Source organism: Rhincodon typus, chromosome 21, assembly GCF_021869965.1.
Source record: "Rhincodon typus isolate 14 chromosome 21, sRhiTyp1.1, whole genome shotgun sequence".
Classification (NCBI taxonomy): domain Eukaryota; kingdom Metazoa; phylum Chordata; class Chondrichthyes; order Orectolobiformes; family Rhincodontidae; genus Rhincodon; species Rhincodon typus.
This window is the reverse complement of record NC_063352.1, coordinates 10813447-10827322: the sequence shown is the minus strand read 5'-3', so window position 1 is coordinate 10827322 and position 13876 is coordinate 10813447. Positions and strand designations below refer to the sequence as shown.

General features: G+C 43.1%; 1 protein-coding gene and 1 non-coding gene across 3 annotated transcripts in view; both read left to right on the top strand.

The window, feature by feature from the left end:
- The first annotated feature begins 2701 nt into the window (after positions 1-2701).
- On the top strand, positions 2702-2810 carry LOC125485715. Its single transcript, XR_007264423.1, has one exon. It is a non-coding gene; the product is annotated as a U6 spliceosomal RNA (small nuclear RNA).
- Positions 2811-5713: 2903 nt separating this feature from the next.
- usp7 (ubiquitin specific peptidase 7 (herpes virus-associated)) overlaps positions 5714-13876 on the top strand; it is a 92519-nt gene continuing 84356 nt past the window's right edge. For both annotated transcript variants that reach the window (XM_048609360.1, XM_048609359.1), the window contains exon 1: positions 5714-5818. In XM_048609360.1, the coding sequence (XP_048465317.1) occupies positions 5746-5818 (73 nt within the window). In that variant the 5' untranslated portion in view covers positions 5714-5745. The remainder of the gene's footprint in view (positions 5819-13876) is intronic.

Sequence of the window (13876 nt, the reverse complement as noted above, 5' to 3'; positions counted from 1 at the left end):
GTGTAGGTGGGGAGTTAGGGAGGGGATAGGTCAGTCCAGGGAGGACGGACAGGTCAAGGGGGCGGGATGAGGTTAGTAGGTAGGAGATGGGGGTGCGGCTTGAGGTGGGAGGAGGGGATAGGTGGGAGGAAGAACAGATTAGGGAGGCGGGGACGAGCTGGGCTGGTTTTGGGATGCGGTAGGGGGAGGGGAGATTTTGAAGCTTGTGAAATCCACATTGATACCATTGGGCTGCAGGGTTCCCAAGCGGAATATGAGTTGCTGTTCCTGCAACCTTCGGGTGGCATCGTTGTGGCACTGCAGGAGGCCCAGGATGGACATGTCGTCTGAGGAATGGGAGGGGGAGTTGAAATGGTTCGCGACTGGGAAGTGCAGTTGTTTATTGCGAACCGAGCGTAGGTGTTCTGCAAAGCGGTCCCCGAGCCTCCGCTTGGTTTCCCCGATGTAGAGGAGGCCACAACGGGTACAGCGGATGCAGTATACCACATTGGCAGATGTGCAGGTGAAATAATTATTTGAATGGCTGTAAATTGAGAGAGTGGAATGTTCAACAAGACCTGGGTGACCTCATGCACCAGTTGCCGAAAGCAAGTATTTTGGTGCAGCAGGCAGTAAAGAAGACAAACTGTACATTGGCCTTCATAGTGAGAGAATTCAAGTGCAGCAATGACAATATCTTACTGCAATTATACAGAGCATTGGTGAGGCCACACCTGTAATATTGTGTGCAAGAATGTTCTTGCCATAGAGGGATTGAAGCAAAGTTTTACCAAATTGATTCCTGGAATGGCAGGACTGATGTAATCAGTTAGAATTGTGTTCTCTGGAATTTATAATAATGAGGGGAGATCTCATAGAAACCCTTAAAATTCTCAGAGGGCTATACAGATTAGTTGCAGGAAGGATGTTCCTGACTGTCGGGGAGTCCTGATCTAGGGGTCATAGTTTGAGGATAAGTGGGTAAACATTTTAGGACTGACAATGAGGAGAACTTTCTTCACCAAGTGAGTGGTGAGCCTGTGGAATTCATTGCCACAGAAAGTGATTGAGTGCTTGTGGATAAAGAGATCAATGGATATGAGGGGTGTGTGGGATTAGGATTTTTTTTTAATCCATTCACGGGATGAGGGCATCGCTGGCTAGGCAGCATTTATTGCCCATCCCTAATTGCCCAGAGGGCACTTCAGAGTCAACCACATTGCTGTGGGTCTGGAGCCACATATAGGCCAGACCAGGTAAGGATGGCAGTTTCCTTCCCTAAAGGGCCATTAATGAACCAGATGGGGTTTTTCCCCAACAATCGACAATGGATTCATGGTCATCATTAGATTCTTAATTCCAGACATTTATTGGATTCAAATTCCACTATCTGCTATGGTGGGATTCAAACCTGGGTCCCCAGAACATTACTTGGGTCTCTGGATTAACAATCCAGTGATAATACCACTAGGCCATCGCCTCCCAATATTGAGCTCGATGATCAGCCATGCTTATAATGAATTGCAGAACAGGCTCAAAGGGTTGTATGGCCTACTCCTGCTCCTGTCTTCTAAGTTTCATTGTACTTCTGCTCCAACGTCTTATGATCTCAGGCAAGAGCAACAGTTAGTACCAATCCCTAGTTTCCCTAGGAAGATGATGGGGGCTTTTTTGACTGAGTCATGGCAGTCTGTGTGGAGACTGTTAAATACTCTCCGCAACTTAATACAATGACAGCTTCAGAAGGCAGTTGGCCTTGCCAGAGTCACAGTCTGTCCACATCGGATTCCTTTAGAACAGAACATGAAGAAAACTTGATTTTTTACACCCACAACTTCATGGCCACTTTCACAGGCACTAACATTTTAAAAATATTTCCAAACACATTTCCTTCATCCTTAATATTACATTCTCAAACTGCTGTGGTGGAATTTGAACATATTGTCCTCTGGATTCTTCATCCATTCCCTTAATTTGGTTGATTCCAACAACACTTCTGAAAAAATGTATTCGTTCTTGTGACGTGGGTATCGCAAGCTTTGCCAGTATGTATTGTGTTTGCCTAATTTGCCTTTATTCGTCAGTGCATTGAGTGTAGGAGGTCATGTTGCAGCTACTCATGACATTGGTTAGGCCAGTCTTGGAATACTATGTTCAATTCTAGTCTCCTGCTACAGGAAAACTCTTGTGAAACTTGAAATGGTTCAGAAAAGATTTATAAGCATGTTGCCAGAGTTGGAGGGTTTGAGCTATAGGGATACCTTATAGAAGGTTATTAAATCATAAGGGGCATGGATAGAATGAACAGTCTTTTCCCCAGGGTACAGGTGTCCAAAACTAGAGGGCACAGGTTTAAGGGGAGAGGGAAGGATTTAAAAAGAAACCAAGCAGCAACTTTTTCACGCAGAGGGTAGTGTGTGTATGGAATGAGCTGCCAGAGGAATTGTTGGAAGTTGGTGCAATTACAACATTTAAGAGGCATCTGGATGGGCACATGAATAGGAAGGGGTTTGCCAAATGCTGGCAAATGGGCCTACATTAATTTAGGATATCTGGTCGGCATGGACGAGATGGACCAAAGGGTCTGTTTCCAAGCTGTACATTTCTATGACACTAATTGCCTTTGAAATGGCAGTGGTGAGATAACTTCTTGAGCTGCTTTCGTCAATGCACTGGTAAAGGGTAGGTAGATATACCAATGGTGCTGGTGGGGAGGGAGTCCTTGCTTCAGCAGCACATATACTAAAATTGGAAGCATACAGAGAAGATTAGCACAGCCCCTGCGCAAGGATGACACACAAATTCATGATTCTTCTTTGAAAGTCATTTTTGTTTTACTTTTGGAATTGTTCAGGGAGAAATGACAATGGCAGCATGTGGGGAGAGGGTGTAGGAATATAATATTGCTCAGCGGGCAGACAATTGTAGCTGGGACGTGTGTCAGCTCCATTTTTTTTTGTTATACGTTCATGGGACTTGAGTGTCGCTGGCTCGGCCAGCACTTATTGCCTATCTCTTAATGTCTGGGGGGTGCAGCTAAGAGTCAACCACACCTCTCTGGGTCTGGGCCACCAGTTGGACGGAATGGGTAAGGACAGCAGATTGAAGGGTGTTTGTGAACCAGATGGGTCTTTACAAGAATTGATGATAGCTGCCATTACATTACCTCTTAATTCCAGATTTCTAATTGAATAGAGTCATATGTAGGCCAGTCTGGATAAAGATAGCAGATTGCCTTCCTTGAAGGTCATCATTGAACCCCATGGTTCTTTACAAAATTTGCCAACGGTCTCATTAAACCAGCTTTTAATTCATTTTCTTCTTTATCTGGAAGTGCTATCACATACAACTGAATGGCTTTTCTCAGACCAACAAATCAGCCATGGTGTTTTTCAACTATTAACCATCACCATTAAACGACTTGTCTTTCCAATTTTTCAATTTACATGCATAGCCCATTGCTAGCATTTAAGTGCAGATTTTAAATTGAATTCAATCAAATCCATGTCTCCAAAACATTCGCCTGGGGTTCTGGATTGCTAACCAGTGCATAGTCTAAAAGTTAGGGCCAGAGCATTCAGGAGACAAATTAGGAAGCACTTTTACACACAACGGGTGGTAAGAGGTTTGGAACTCTCTTTCACAAACAGCAGTCGATGCCATATCAGTTGTTAATTTTAAATCTGAGACAGATAGATTTTCGTTAAGCAAAGGTAGAAAGGGATATGGGCCAAAGATAGATATATAGAAGAAAAACAAAAATTACCGGAGAAACTCAACAGACTTATACAACGTTGGTTAGGCCATAGACGCGTACTGTGTGCAGTTCTGGATGTACACTACCAGAAAGGCATGATTGCACCTTAAAGAGTGCAGAGGAGATTCACCAGGATGTTGCCTGGAATGAAAAGTCTGTTGGATGGAGAGGCTTGTATAGGCTGAGTTTGTTATGCTTGGAGCAGGAGAGGTTGAGGGAGGATCTGACTGAGGTACATAAAATTATGAAAAGCATAGTCAGAGTGGATTATGAAAATCTTTTCCCCATGGCAGATGTGTCTAAGACTGGAGGGCATAAGTCTAAGGTAAGGAGTAAGTGGTTTAGTGAAGATCTGAAATTTTCATCCAGAGGGTGGTAGAAATACTGAATGTGCTGCCCGAGACAGTGGTGGAGGAAGGTGCTTGGACAAGCACTTAAAATGCCAGGACATAGTGGCTGACGGACCAAGTGCAGGTAAATTGGATCAGTGTAGTTTGGTGTTTGTTGGTCGACATAGACTTGGATGTGTTTCTATGCTGTATGACTCTACGACTTCATGTCAGCTCTGATGAAGAATCATCTTGACTCGATACATTAGCTTGCACTCTCTCCATGGATGCTGAATGACCCACTGCGATCTCCAGCATTTGTTGTTTTCTGTGGAGACAAAGCAGAATTAACGTTTCCAGTCCAGCGAACCTTCTTCACTGGAGAAGGTTAGGCGGAGTAAGTCTAGGCCCGAAACGTCAGCCTTCCTGCTCCTCTGATGCTGCTTGGCCTGCTGTGTTCATCCAGCTCTACACCTTGTTATCTCAGATTCTCCAGCATCTGCAGTTCCTACTATCTGTAAGGCCACAGATCAGTCAGGATCTCACTGAGTGGTGGAGCAAGGGGCTGAATGGGCTATTCCAGGAGCAACCCCATGCTTATTGCCCAACACACACTTGGGAATGCTGGAGATGTGGTGGATGGCCATGACGTCAGACGGCCCACCCCGCCTCCCTAAAGTCCCGCCCCTTCCCACCCGACCCCGCCCCCTTCCCCAAGCTGGCCCGCCCCTTCCTCCCCCAGAGCCGGTAAGTCGCGCCTGCGCGGTGCCGAGCTGACATCTGCGTCGCGCCGCCATTTTCTCCACCGTGCGGAGCCAGCGGGGCCGAGGAGAACGGAGGCCAGCGACAGAGACAGAGTGGGGGGGGTGGAAGGAAAAAAAGAGAGAAGAGAGGGAGAGTCAGGAAAAAAAAGAGAGAGGAGGAGGAGGAGGAGGGGGGTGTAAACCGAAAGGAAAGAGACGAGGACTGTGCAGCCCGAGGAAGTGAGGAGGACCACCGCGACCCGCCGTCTTGGGGCCCGGCGGCCGTCAACCCCGCCACAGGGACGACGACAAGTCACAATCAACCAAAACCCCCACCTCCTGCTCCCACCCACCTCCCCTTTCCCCTCCCCCCCCCCTCTCCTCCTGATCCCCCTCCCCTCCTAATCCCCATCCCCATCCCTTACACCCCCCCCTCCCTCACATACACACATTCCCCACCCCCCCACCAACACATACACACAAACAGCCCCGGCGCCCATACATTTTTTTTTCAAAAGTACAAAACTCGCCCTCCCGCCTCCCCTTTTCCACGGAATAAAAATCCGCTAATTTCATTTCTTTCGCACTCCCTCCGTCCGCAGCCCCCTCTTGTCCCTTCACCTCTCCCTCCCGCACCACCACCACAACCCCCCCCATCCCAACCACTCTTACCAGGGGAAGAAAAACCCAGCCGGGGAGGGGAAGAGGCGCTGGCTCTCCCCGCACCTTTCTCGGGGCAGGTCGAGGCGAGTTCCCCCTTTGCCGTGACAAGCGGAGAGGGGGGAGGGAGCTTCGAGCGCAGCACTCGGCCGAGATTGGGCGCATAGCGAGCAAATACGTCCGGGTTTCCGTTCCTGCCAGCCGCGAGCCGTCCCTCACGTCGTCCCAGCCGCCGGCCGCCGACGCCGCCAGGAGGGCCGAGGCCTTCTCCGAGACCATGAACCACTGCACCAAGCCGAGCGAGCAGAATGAACAGCACCTCAGCGAGCCCGAGGAGATGGAGATGGAAGGTAGGCGAGACCGAGGCCTGGCGTGAGGGAGAATCACAGGCTTTTCTCTACCCACCCCAACTCCAGTCCTTCTCCACTTCCCCCCCCCCGCCGCCCCATCCCTTGAAATCCGCTTTAAATTTTTTTTCCTCCCTATCGGCGGGCTTTTAACCCAGATGTTTATGTGACCAAAATGGAAAGTGACGGTTAGGCCTCGGGGCCGAGTGAGCGCGGGGTTTCTGAGCGTTCCCTCCCCCTCCTAATGGGAACCACGCGTAGGCCATAGGCGCCATGCTGCAGCCTCTCTGTATTCAATCCAACTGGGCATTAAACCCCTGGCCATTCCCCATCAGCGTGTGTCTTTGCCTTCAGCCCATTAAATGCGGGGGAATATCCGAATTCACTTGGACTATGAAAGCCCAACCGTTTTGCAGCTACCAAGCTTGACAGTCCCTTTTTATTCCTCACGTTTATTTATATTTGTATCCTTGTTTATTCTCCCCCCTTCCCCAATCTGGAAAACGCCATAAACGCACAAGGCCCGTTTTCCTGGAGGGATCTAGAGGTGATGGAGACTGGACTGCTCTCAGAACATTCTGCTGCAGTATTTGCTATATCATGCTGGCATTTCTAAGCTATCTTATTTCATCTGCCCCCCGCCCATCGAGATCTTAGAACGATAGAGTATATTAATAAGCCTGTACTCAAGTGCCCCTTGAAGTGTGGTAGATTTATTTATGCAATCAGAGGATATTTGCTTCAAGTTTTCTTATAATTTTTAATACGGTGCATTAAATTCAGTGAAAGCTCAAGCCAATTAAAACTAGATTTTGCCTATTGTGTAATTTGAGTTTTGTCCTCTGCAGTTTATATTTATTCATATTTGGCAATGAACATTGATCACAAGTCTCAAAACTAGGTTGTGTATATTTAAACCTGTCTCTCTCAACGTGGAATTGACTGTTTATAAACAGTTCTCCAAGCTTCTTTGAGACCAAGTATATTAGAATCTTATTTTCCAAAGCTTAAAGTAAATGAACGTGAGTCATAAACACTAAGATATGTTTTCTGTGCAATAATAAAGTAATCTTTTGCTGAGTTCTTCACTTCAATTTTTTTGTCTCCTAAAAAATATAATGCAAGGAACCATTTAGCCCCATGATAAATAACCCTTCAATGGAGCTGGTTCTTAATTCTCATTTTCATGCTTTTTCTGTTTTTTTTTCTCCTTATTCCACTTTTATAACTGTCTTAGCAGCTACGCTGTTATCTGGGGAAATGGTTTAATGCATCCTTCAATCATACATATGCCAATCCGTGCCATTTTGTCACTTTTTCACAGGCCATTTGAAGCATCCATCCACTGGTGTAAAGTTAGGATTGTATTCAGCCATTGGCACAAGTCTATGAAAATAAACAGTTTTAGACTTGCAGTTTACTTGGGTTGGATGTTTGGTACTGTGTGCATCTGTGAATTGCTGTTATGACCCAGATGTACTTTCCCAGAAATACCCAGTATTTCTGTGATCCAGGTTGTGTCTACACAACTGTGAGAAATAGTTGACAAGGTAACAAAGTTAAGTATGTTGTCACTGGAAATATTTCAAAATAAGTAATAGCAGATATTCATACAGCATCTTCTACCATCTTTGGACACCATAAAGCACTTTACAGCGAATGGAGTTTTGAAATACAGGGTCCTTCGTAATTTCAAAAGCAGTCTGTTTGTGTGCAACAAGGTTCTGCAATTGGCAAAGTAATAATAACCATGTAATCTGTTCCTAGAGATGTTTATTTATGACGTTTGATAACTAATGGCTCTCATGGACTCCAGTTTAATAAATGTCTTTGGATTTTCTGGTTGTATCTGTTGGTCATAAGTGTAAAGCCAAGTATAATACTGAGCCATATTGACCAGGAAGATCAAGTTGAGACCTGTTGGCTTCAATTGCTGTGTTGAATTTGTCTTCATCTGTAATCAGTGAGGCCTGAAGAAAACTGCATGTTTCCTCTTGATCACTGTTTAACAATAACTTGCTAGAATGTGTGCACAAAGAATTACCTCTTTGGCTGTGACAATAGATGACACCTAACACAGCACAGTGGCTCAGTGGTTAGCTGTGCTGCCTAACAGCGCCAGATACCGGGGTTCAATTCCACCCTTGGGCGACTGTCTGTGTGGAATTTGCACATTCTCCCTGTGTGCCAGGTGCTCTGGTTTCCTCCCACAGTCCAGCGAACTGCTGCCTAGGTGGATTGGCCATGCTAAATTGCCCGTAGTGTTCAAGGGATATGTAGATTAGGTGTATTAGCCATGGGGAATGCAGGCTTATAGGAAAGGGGTAGGGAGATGGGTCTGTGTAGGATGCTGTTCAAAGAGTCGGTGTTGCGCTGAAGGGCCTGTTTTGTCACTGTAGGGATTCTATGATTAACTCTGTTTTAAAGCAGGGATCAGAGCGTGAGTGCGGCTGCTAGTCTCAATTTTCGCATTTGAGTATCAGAGCACTGTAGGAACTTGTCAGCACAGTTTCATGTTGCACTGATCATTGGTTCTGCGCGACAATGTGGCATGATGCTTTTTTCCAATGTCTACCAAGCACTCTTTTTTTGTTTCAAAGGTACCTAATTTGGCTCCTTTCTTGGTCATAAAATTTTAAATTGTACATTGCAGTGCTCCTTGGTGCAGATATTGCACAGGTAAGGCATTCTCTTGAGTCGAAACTGATGTTTGGGAACTCTTCAGTTGACTGTGCATTCCGGGTAGAAGTTCTACTGAATGTTATTTTCCCCTTCTCCTTTTCCCCCAAACCTAAGTGATTCAAATGAGGTTGTGGCCCTGTTTTATTGGGAATGGCAATTCCAATTTTGTTGGTCTGCCTTGGTAGTTTAACATCCCAGCATGTTGGAAGGCAAATGAGCAGGAGTAAGAAAATATTGCTCGACCTCCAAGTGCAGTGAATTTGACACGTTAAATAAAATTATAACATGCATTGAATGTGTAAGGAGAGGACTTTTTTTTTGCTAATGTTACTTGGGGTGACAAATTGCATCACTGGCACAATTTGTCCTTAAAGTCTGAAGATTTAGTGTTTAAGTGTAGTCCTCAGAATGTGGGACTTAGGAATAATTGTTGAGATGGCACACTATTTCAAAATGACGGGTTTGTTGGATAGATTAAATTGCTTGCCTTCTCAACCAAAACAAAAGCATATTTTTACTAAGATCTTGGGTGCTGATGTTGACTTAAGGTAGGATAGTTATGTGACAGGTTTCATCACATGAGTGCTTGCATGCAGTCTTCTTTCCCTGACTGACATGTTCTGTCATCTTTGGGCAGATAGTTCATGAAATTATAAAATCATATTGAAATATTCCTAAAGCGTTTTGATCATTGGTAATAGTTAATCTGCAGTTTTTTAAACAAATAGACACAAACATTTCAAAAGTTTTCTACCTGTGGTTTTACTAAAACCTATGTTATGTTGTGATCTTGTCTACCTGTTTTAGTAAGCTGTTGAGTTGCAATGATTGTGTACAACCTTGTCTTTTGGGTCTATGGTAAAGCTTCATTCCAGAGCTTGGAACATATAATGTGGGCTGACACTTTACTGCAGCACTTGCTCAGTGTTGCACTGGAAAAGATGCAGGCTTTCATACGAGATTTAAACCTAGGTAGTGTTTATTGTCTCAGGTGCATATGAACACTGCCCCATGGCAGTATTGATCACCCCATCACCACTAAAACTAATAGTTAATCATAATTGATTTGCTGTTTTAGGGACCTTACTGTGCGCAAATTGACTGCCACTTTCCTTAACCTCCAAAAGCTCTTCATTGGCTGTAAAAGCCCTTGAGGCTGTTTTGAGGTTATGGTTTAGACCCAAGTCTTTTTATTTTAAATAATTTTCCAGCACAGTTTAGATGGTACTTTAAGCAGTTGGAGTGAAAACATCTTGCAAATATCTGTATCTTTAACTTTCCTGTTGGGAATATATAATTTGCTTCTTAAACATAGTTAAAGCACAGTGGTTTTACTGTCTTTCCTTCCATGTTAAGTTTGTTTTCAGTTCATTCTTTATGTCCGTTGTCACTATTCCTGGAGTCATGCAGTATAAAAGCAGTGATGTCACGGTGAGTCTTTATCATGCACTGCTTTGGCTTCAGCTGCAATATTCTGTCCAATCTTGAAGAATCCTACGCTTTGGGAATGTTGGTCAGCCATTGGAGAAAGTGCAGAAAAATGATAAAGGTGCCTGAGATGATAGACATCTATTGGTACAGATTAGACAAGCTGGAGGTAGAGAAGGTGAGAGGGGTTTTGTCAGAGGTGCTCAAAAGTAGGAGTCCAGACAGTAGCTGAAGAAACTATTCTATTTGGTAGAAGGGGACTTAACCAGAGGACAACATTTTGGAGTGAATGCGAAAAGAAATGCCTATGTTTAGCATCCTTTTCTGATGAAGGGTCTAGGCCCGAAACGTCAGCCTCTCTGCTCCTACGATGCTGCTTGGCCTGCTGTGTTCATCCAACCCTGCACCTTGTTGTCTCGGATTCTCCAGCATCTGCAGTTCCTACTATCTCTGCCTATGTTTAGCTTCAGCTTTGGGCATTCATTCATTGTTGGAGAGCACTGGACAAATCCAAGTGGCAGGTGCTGTAATCTCTGCCTACATTATACATTTTATTTTGAAGGTCATAGAAAGTCAAATGTGATGGAAAACTTTTGACTGCCTCCTTAGGTGCTGTAACCATTTTATTGAAATTTTCCTGGCATGTTTCCTTTGTTCCCATGCTTTTTGTACATGATCTTCCTCTCATCACTTTCTTTGTTTCTCACTTCGGGCTTCAGACTTATTACTTCACTGACTTAATATATTTTACATGTTAGTTTGAAGCCCAGACATGCAGCAAGGGCTATATGCCTCTCTTCAAGAGAATAAACCAGGGCCAGAAGTTACTGTGTTTCCATCTGTGAGGATTATGATAAAGTTAGCAGCTGGCGCAGAGGATTAGCAAATGTGCTGCTTTGCACTGTTCCGGTGGGCCTATCTGCAGTGGTGCAACAATGTCTGAACCTGAAACTCCCATAGTTGTGTGGGTTGGGGAGAGGGACAAGAGCAGAATATGCAGGTTGACCCTCAGTCATAGCACAACCCAGCATATCGAGTGATATGTTGGAAATTGTTTTTTCCCACGATGTAACCTGTGGTTTTGTATGTGGTTAGCATGCATCACTGTTGGAAAGCTGATTCGTCCACACTAAGTACAAGCTATCATGAACAAAAGGTAATATTATAGGCTTATTCCAACATTATAAAAGTATTAAAAGGAAGCCTTTTGTGTGCATATATGAAGACCCAGTTCTGTTTTTAAAATGAAGTTGCCAGAACCTGGAGATTATAATTTGCTTCATTTTACAGTAAAATTGAAATTAAATTTACACCTTATTGGATAATGGTGCTGTTTTGAATGTGCATTGCATATTGATGTTCTCCATTTTTTAAAGTGCACTGTTTATTAAATTTAATGCTTGCAGTTCAAAGCTAGTATTTTGGAAGTTTTTCATGGATCCATCCAAGATTATTTATCAGGCAATGTTGGTGAAAATTGCAGAGTTTTGGGATTTGTGCCACTCGTTCATGTGTACATGTTCACACAAGTCTAATCTGCAGGTTAGGGTAAAATTAATACACTTGATACGATAACTGCCAAAGTTCAGCTTCAGCTTCAGCTATGGTTATTCATTCAATGGTTGCAAGCCAATAGACAAGTCCAGTTGCAGGTGCTATGACCTGTACTTCGCCTTGTGAGGCATAATATAGAATCAGTGGAAAGTCAAATGGAGATTTATTAAAAAAAAACGTTGAATCTTTGTTTTGACCTTAACTTTGTCTGTTTGAAAGTTTTGTTGATGTTTAATGCTACAAGAGAATTTGGCGCAGATTCCTGTTCCTTTTAACTGTGAGAATGTAATTCCTATATTTCAAGTTTTTGCCCATGTGATTTTCACCTCTTTCACTTTTCCTCTGACTGCTCATGTTGCATCTTTTAATAGTCGCAAGAAAATTTTGACTTTATAAACATGCTTAGTATTGTTAAATGCTTGAATGTTGGCATGAACTGAATATGATAAATCTTCATGTTCAGATGGTAGGTTGATAATACGTGGTGCAATGCATGCAAGTCTGTCGTGACATGTTAGCGCTATAGAGAGACCACCTTGCTATAAAGCTGTTGTAAAAAAAAAAAAAATCTTCAAAGCCAAAATCAGCAAAAGGGCATATTCCATTGAGTGTCTGGTTTCGGCATTATTTTAATTTGTCTTTATTACAGAATAGCAGTGGAAGAGAATTACAAAGCTGGTTCTGTAGTTTGCATTAAATTGTCAGTATAATGTGTGCAAGTTCATTTTCTCTGCTCAGAAATTGTTCATAACTTCAGGTTTATGCATCAGAATAGGCAAGCTCTATTTTTGCATTTTGTATTATTTCAGGTTTATACCTGTGTGTAGCCATTGTGGCAGCGCAGCCTATTGACCTTTTTTGAAGAAAACTGTAAAGAAGGAGTAAGGGGAACATTGGTGTAGGTTGCCTTGTTGTTTTTTGTACACCAAAGACTGCATATACCTAGCCTAGCTAGTTTGGGTCTGTCATTTGTGAAGTTATTGGCAGAGAACCAAATAAGTCAGAGTACACCTGTGGCCATTTGTTGTGAAGTGTGCATATCTTCATTAGGTCAAGTGTATGCACGCTTTATCTGAAGAAAATATGCTGAAAATAGTACCTTATTTTGTTCTTGATATCGTAGTGACCTATCAGTGCATACAATGAGAACAGTGAAATGTTATCTTTTATGTTTATGTTATGATTCCTAACTGATGGGAATACTGGACAAGTCAGATTCCAGATTGAAACATGGTTCGTAAGATCCTAACTTGTCTTATTCTTAAAACCATGGAGGTCAGTTACAGCATACATTCACGACAACCAGTCAGTGTACTTAGAATTTATTTCTTAAATGAATAAAAATGTTGTAATACAGTAGACAAATTGAAAGTTTTGTCACAGACCTTTGAAGACGATTCGTGCTGCCATTACCTTTTTTCAACAATATCCTTACAAAGATCCAAACCTCAATCAAGAGTTCCTACTATCTCTGCACCAAAGCTCCTGGCTCAGGTTCATACTCGGGTGGGTCCAACTGTAATCAGTTTCCTTTTGGCAAGTTTCTTTGCAGTCACTGGAGGCTTTTTCCCCTTCTTTTGGTATTTCTTTCTGTGATATGTAAACATCCCAAATTCAACATGATTTTAACTTCAGAGTAACATACATGAAGTTCCCTAAACCCACTGTCCAGTAGCTATTCATTCTGAAACGCACCACACTGGCTGACTTTCCTGGATTATTTTGTCACTGGTGTGTCACTGGACCATGGTTGCTAGGCCACAACTCTAGTTTGGAGATGTAAAACATCATTAAGATGAATGCAAAAACAAAACCTCTAGACATCTTGGCATCGTAACTCCAAGCTGTCAAAATTACCTAATTATGTCTTCCCTTTGGTAATACATGGTACAAACGATAAATTAAACTTAGTCATACATTGTTTCGAATAAAGTATTATGAATTATATTAATTGAAATAAATCACAAACATGGAACCCAATATTGTAATTTAGTTTTGATGTATTAACTCTAGTGATCCTTGAATAGCTTAAAGAATATAAGGTGGGAGTAGGCCATTTGGCCACTCAAGTTTGATGTGTCATTGAATAAGATCGTGTCTGATCTGGCCCAGGCCTGAACCCCTCTTTGGTACCAGCTCTTCATTGCCCTCAGCTCCCTGATATTTCTAAAATCTACTTAGTTCCTCTATAATGACTTTGACGACACTCTGGGGTAGAAAATTCTTGATGTTCACTACCCTCTGACAGAACAAAATCTTTTGCATCTCCAGTTAAATTCATGTTCCCTATTTTGAGATTCCCATACTAGTGAATTTTTTTTCGTTATCTACCCGCTCAAGCCCCCCTCAGAATTTTCTACGCTTCAATAAGGTCATCCATTATTCTTGTAAACTATT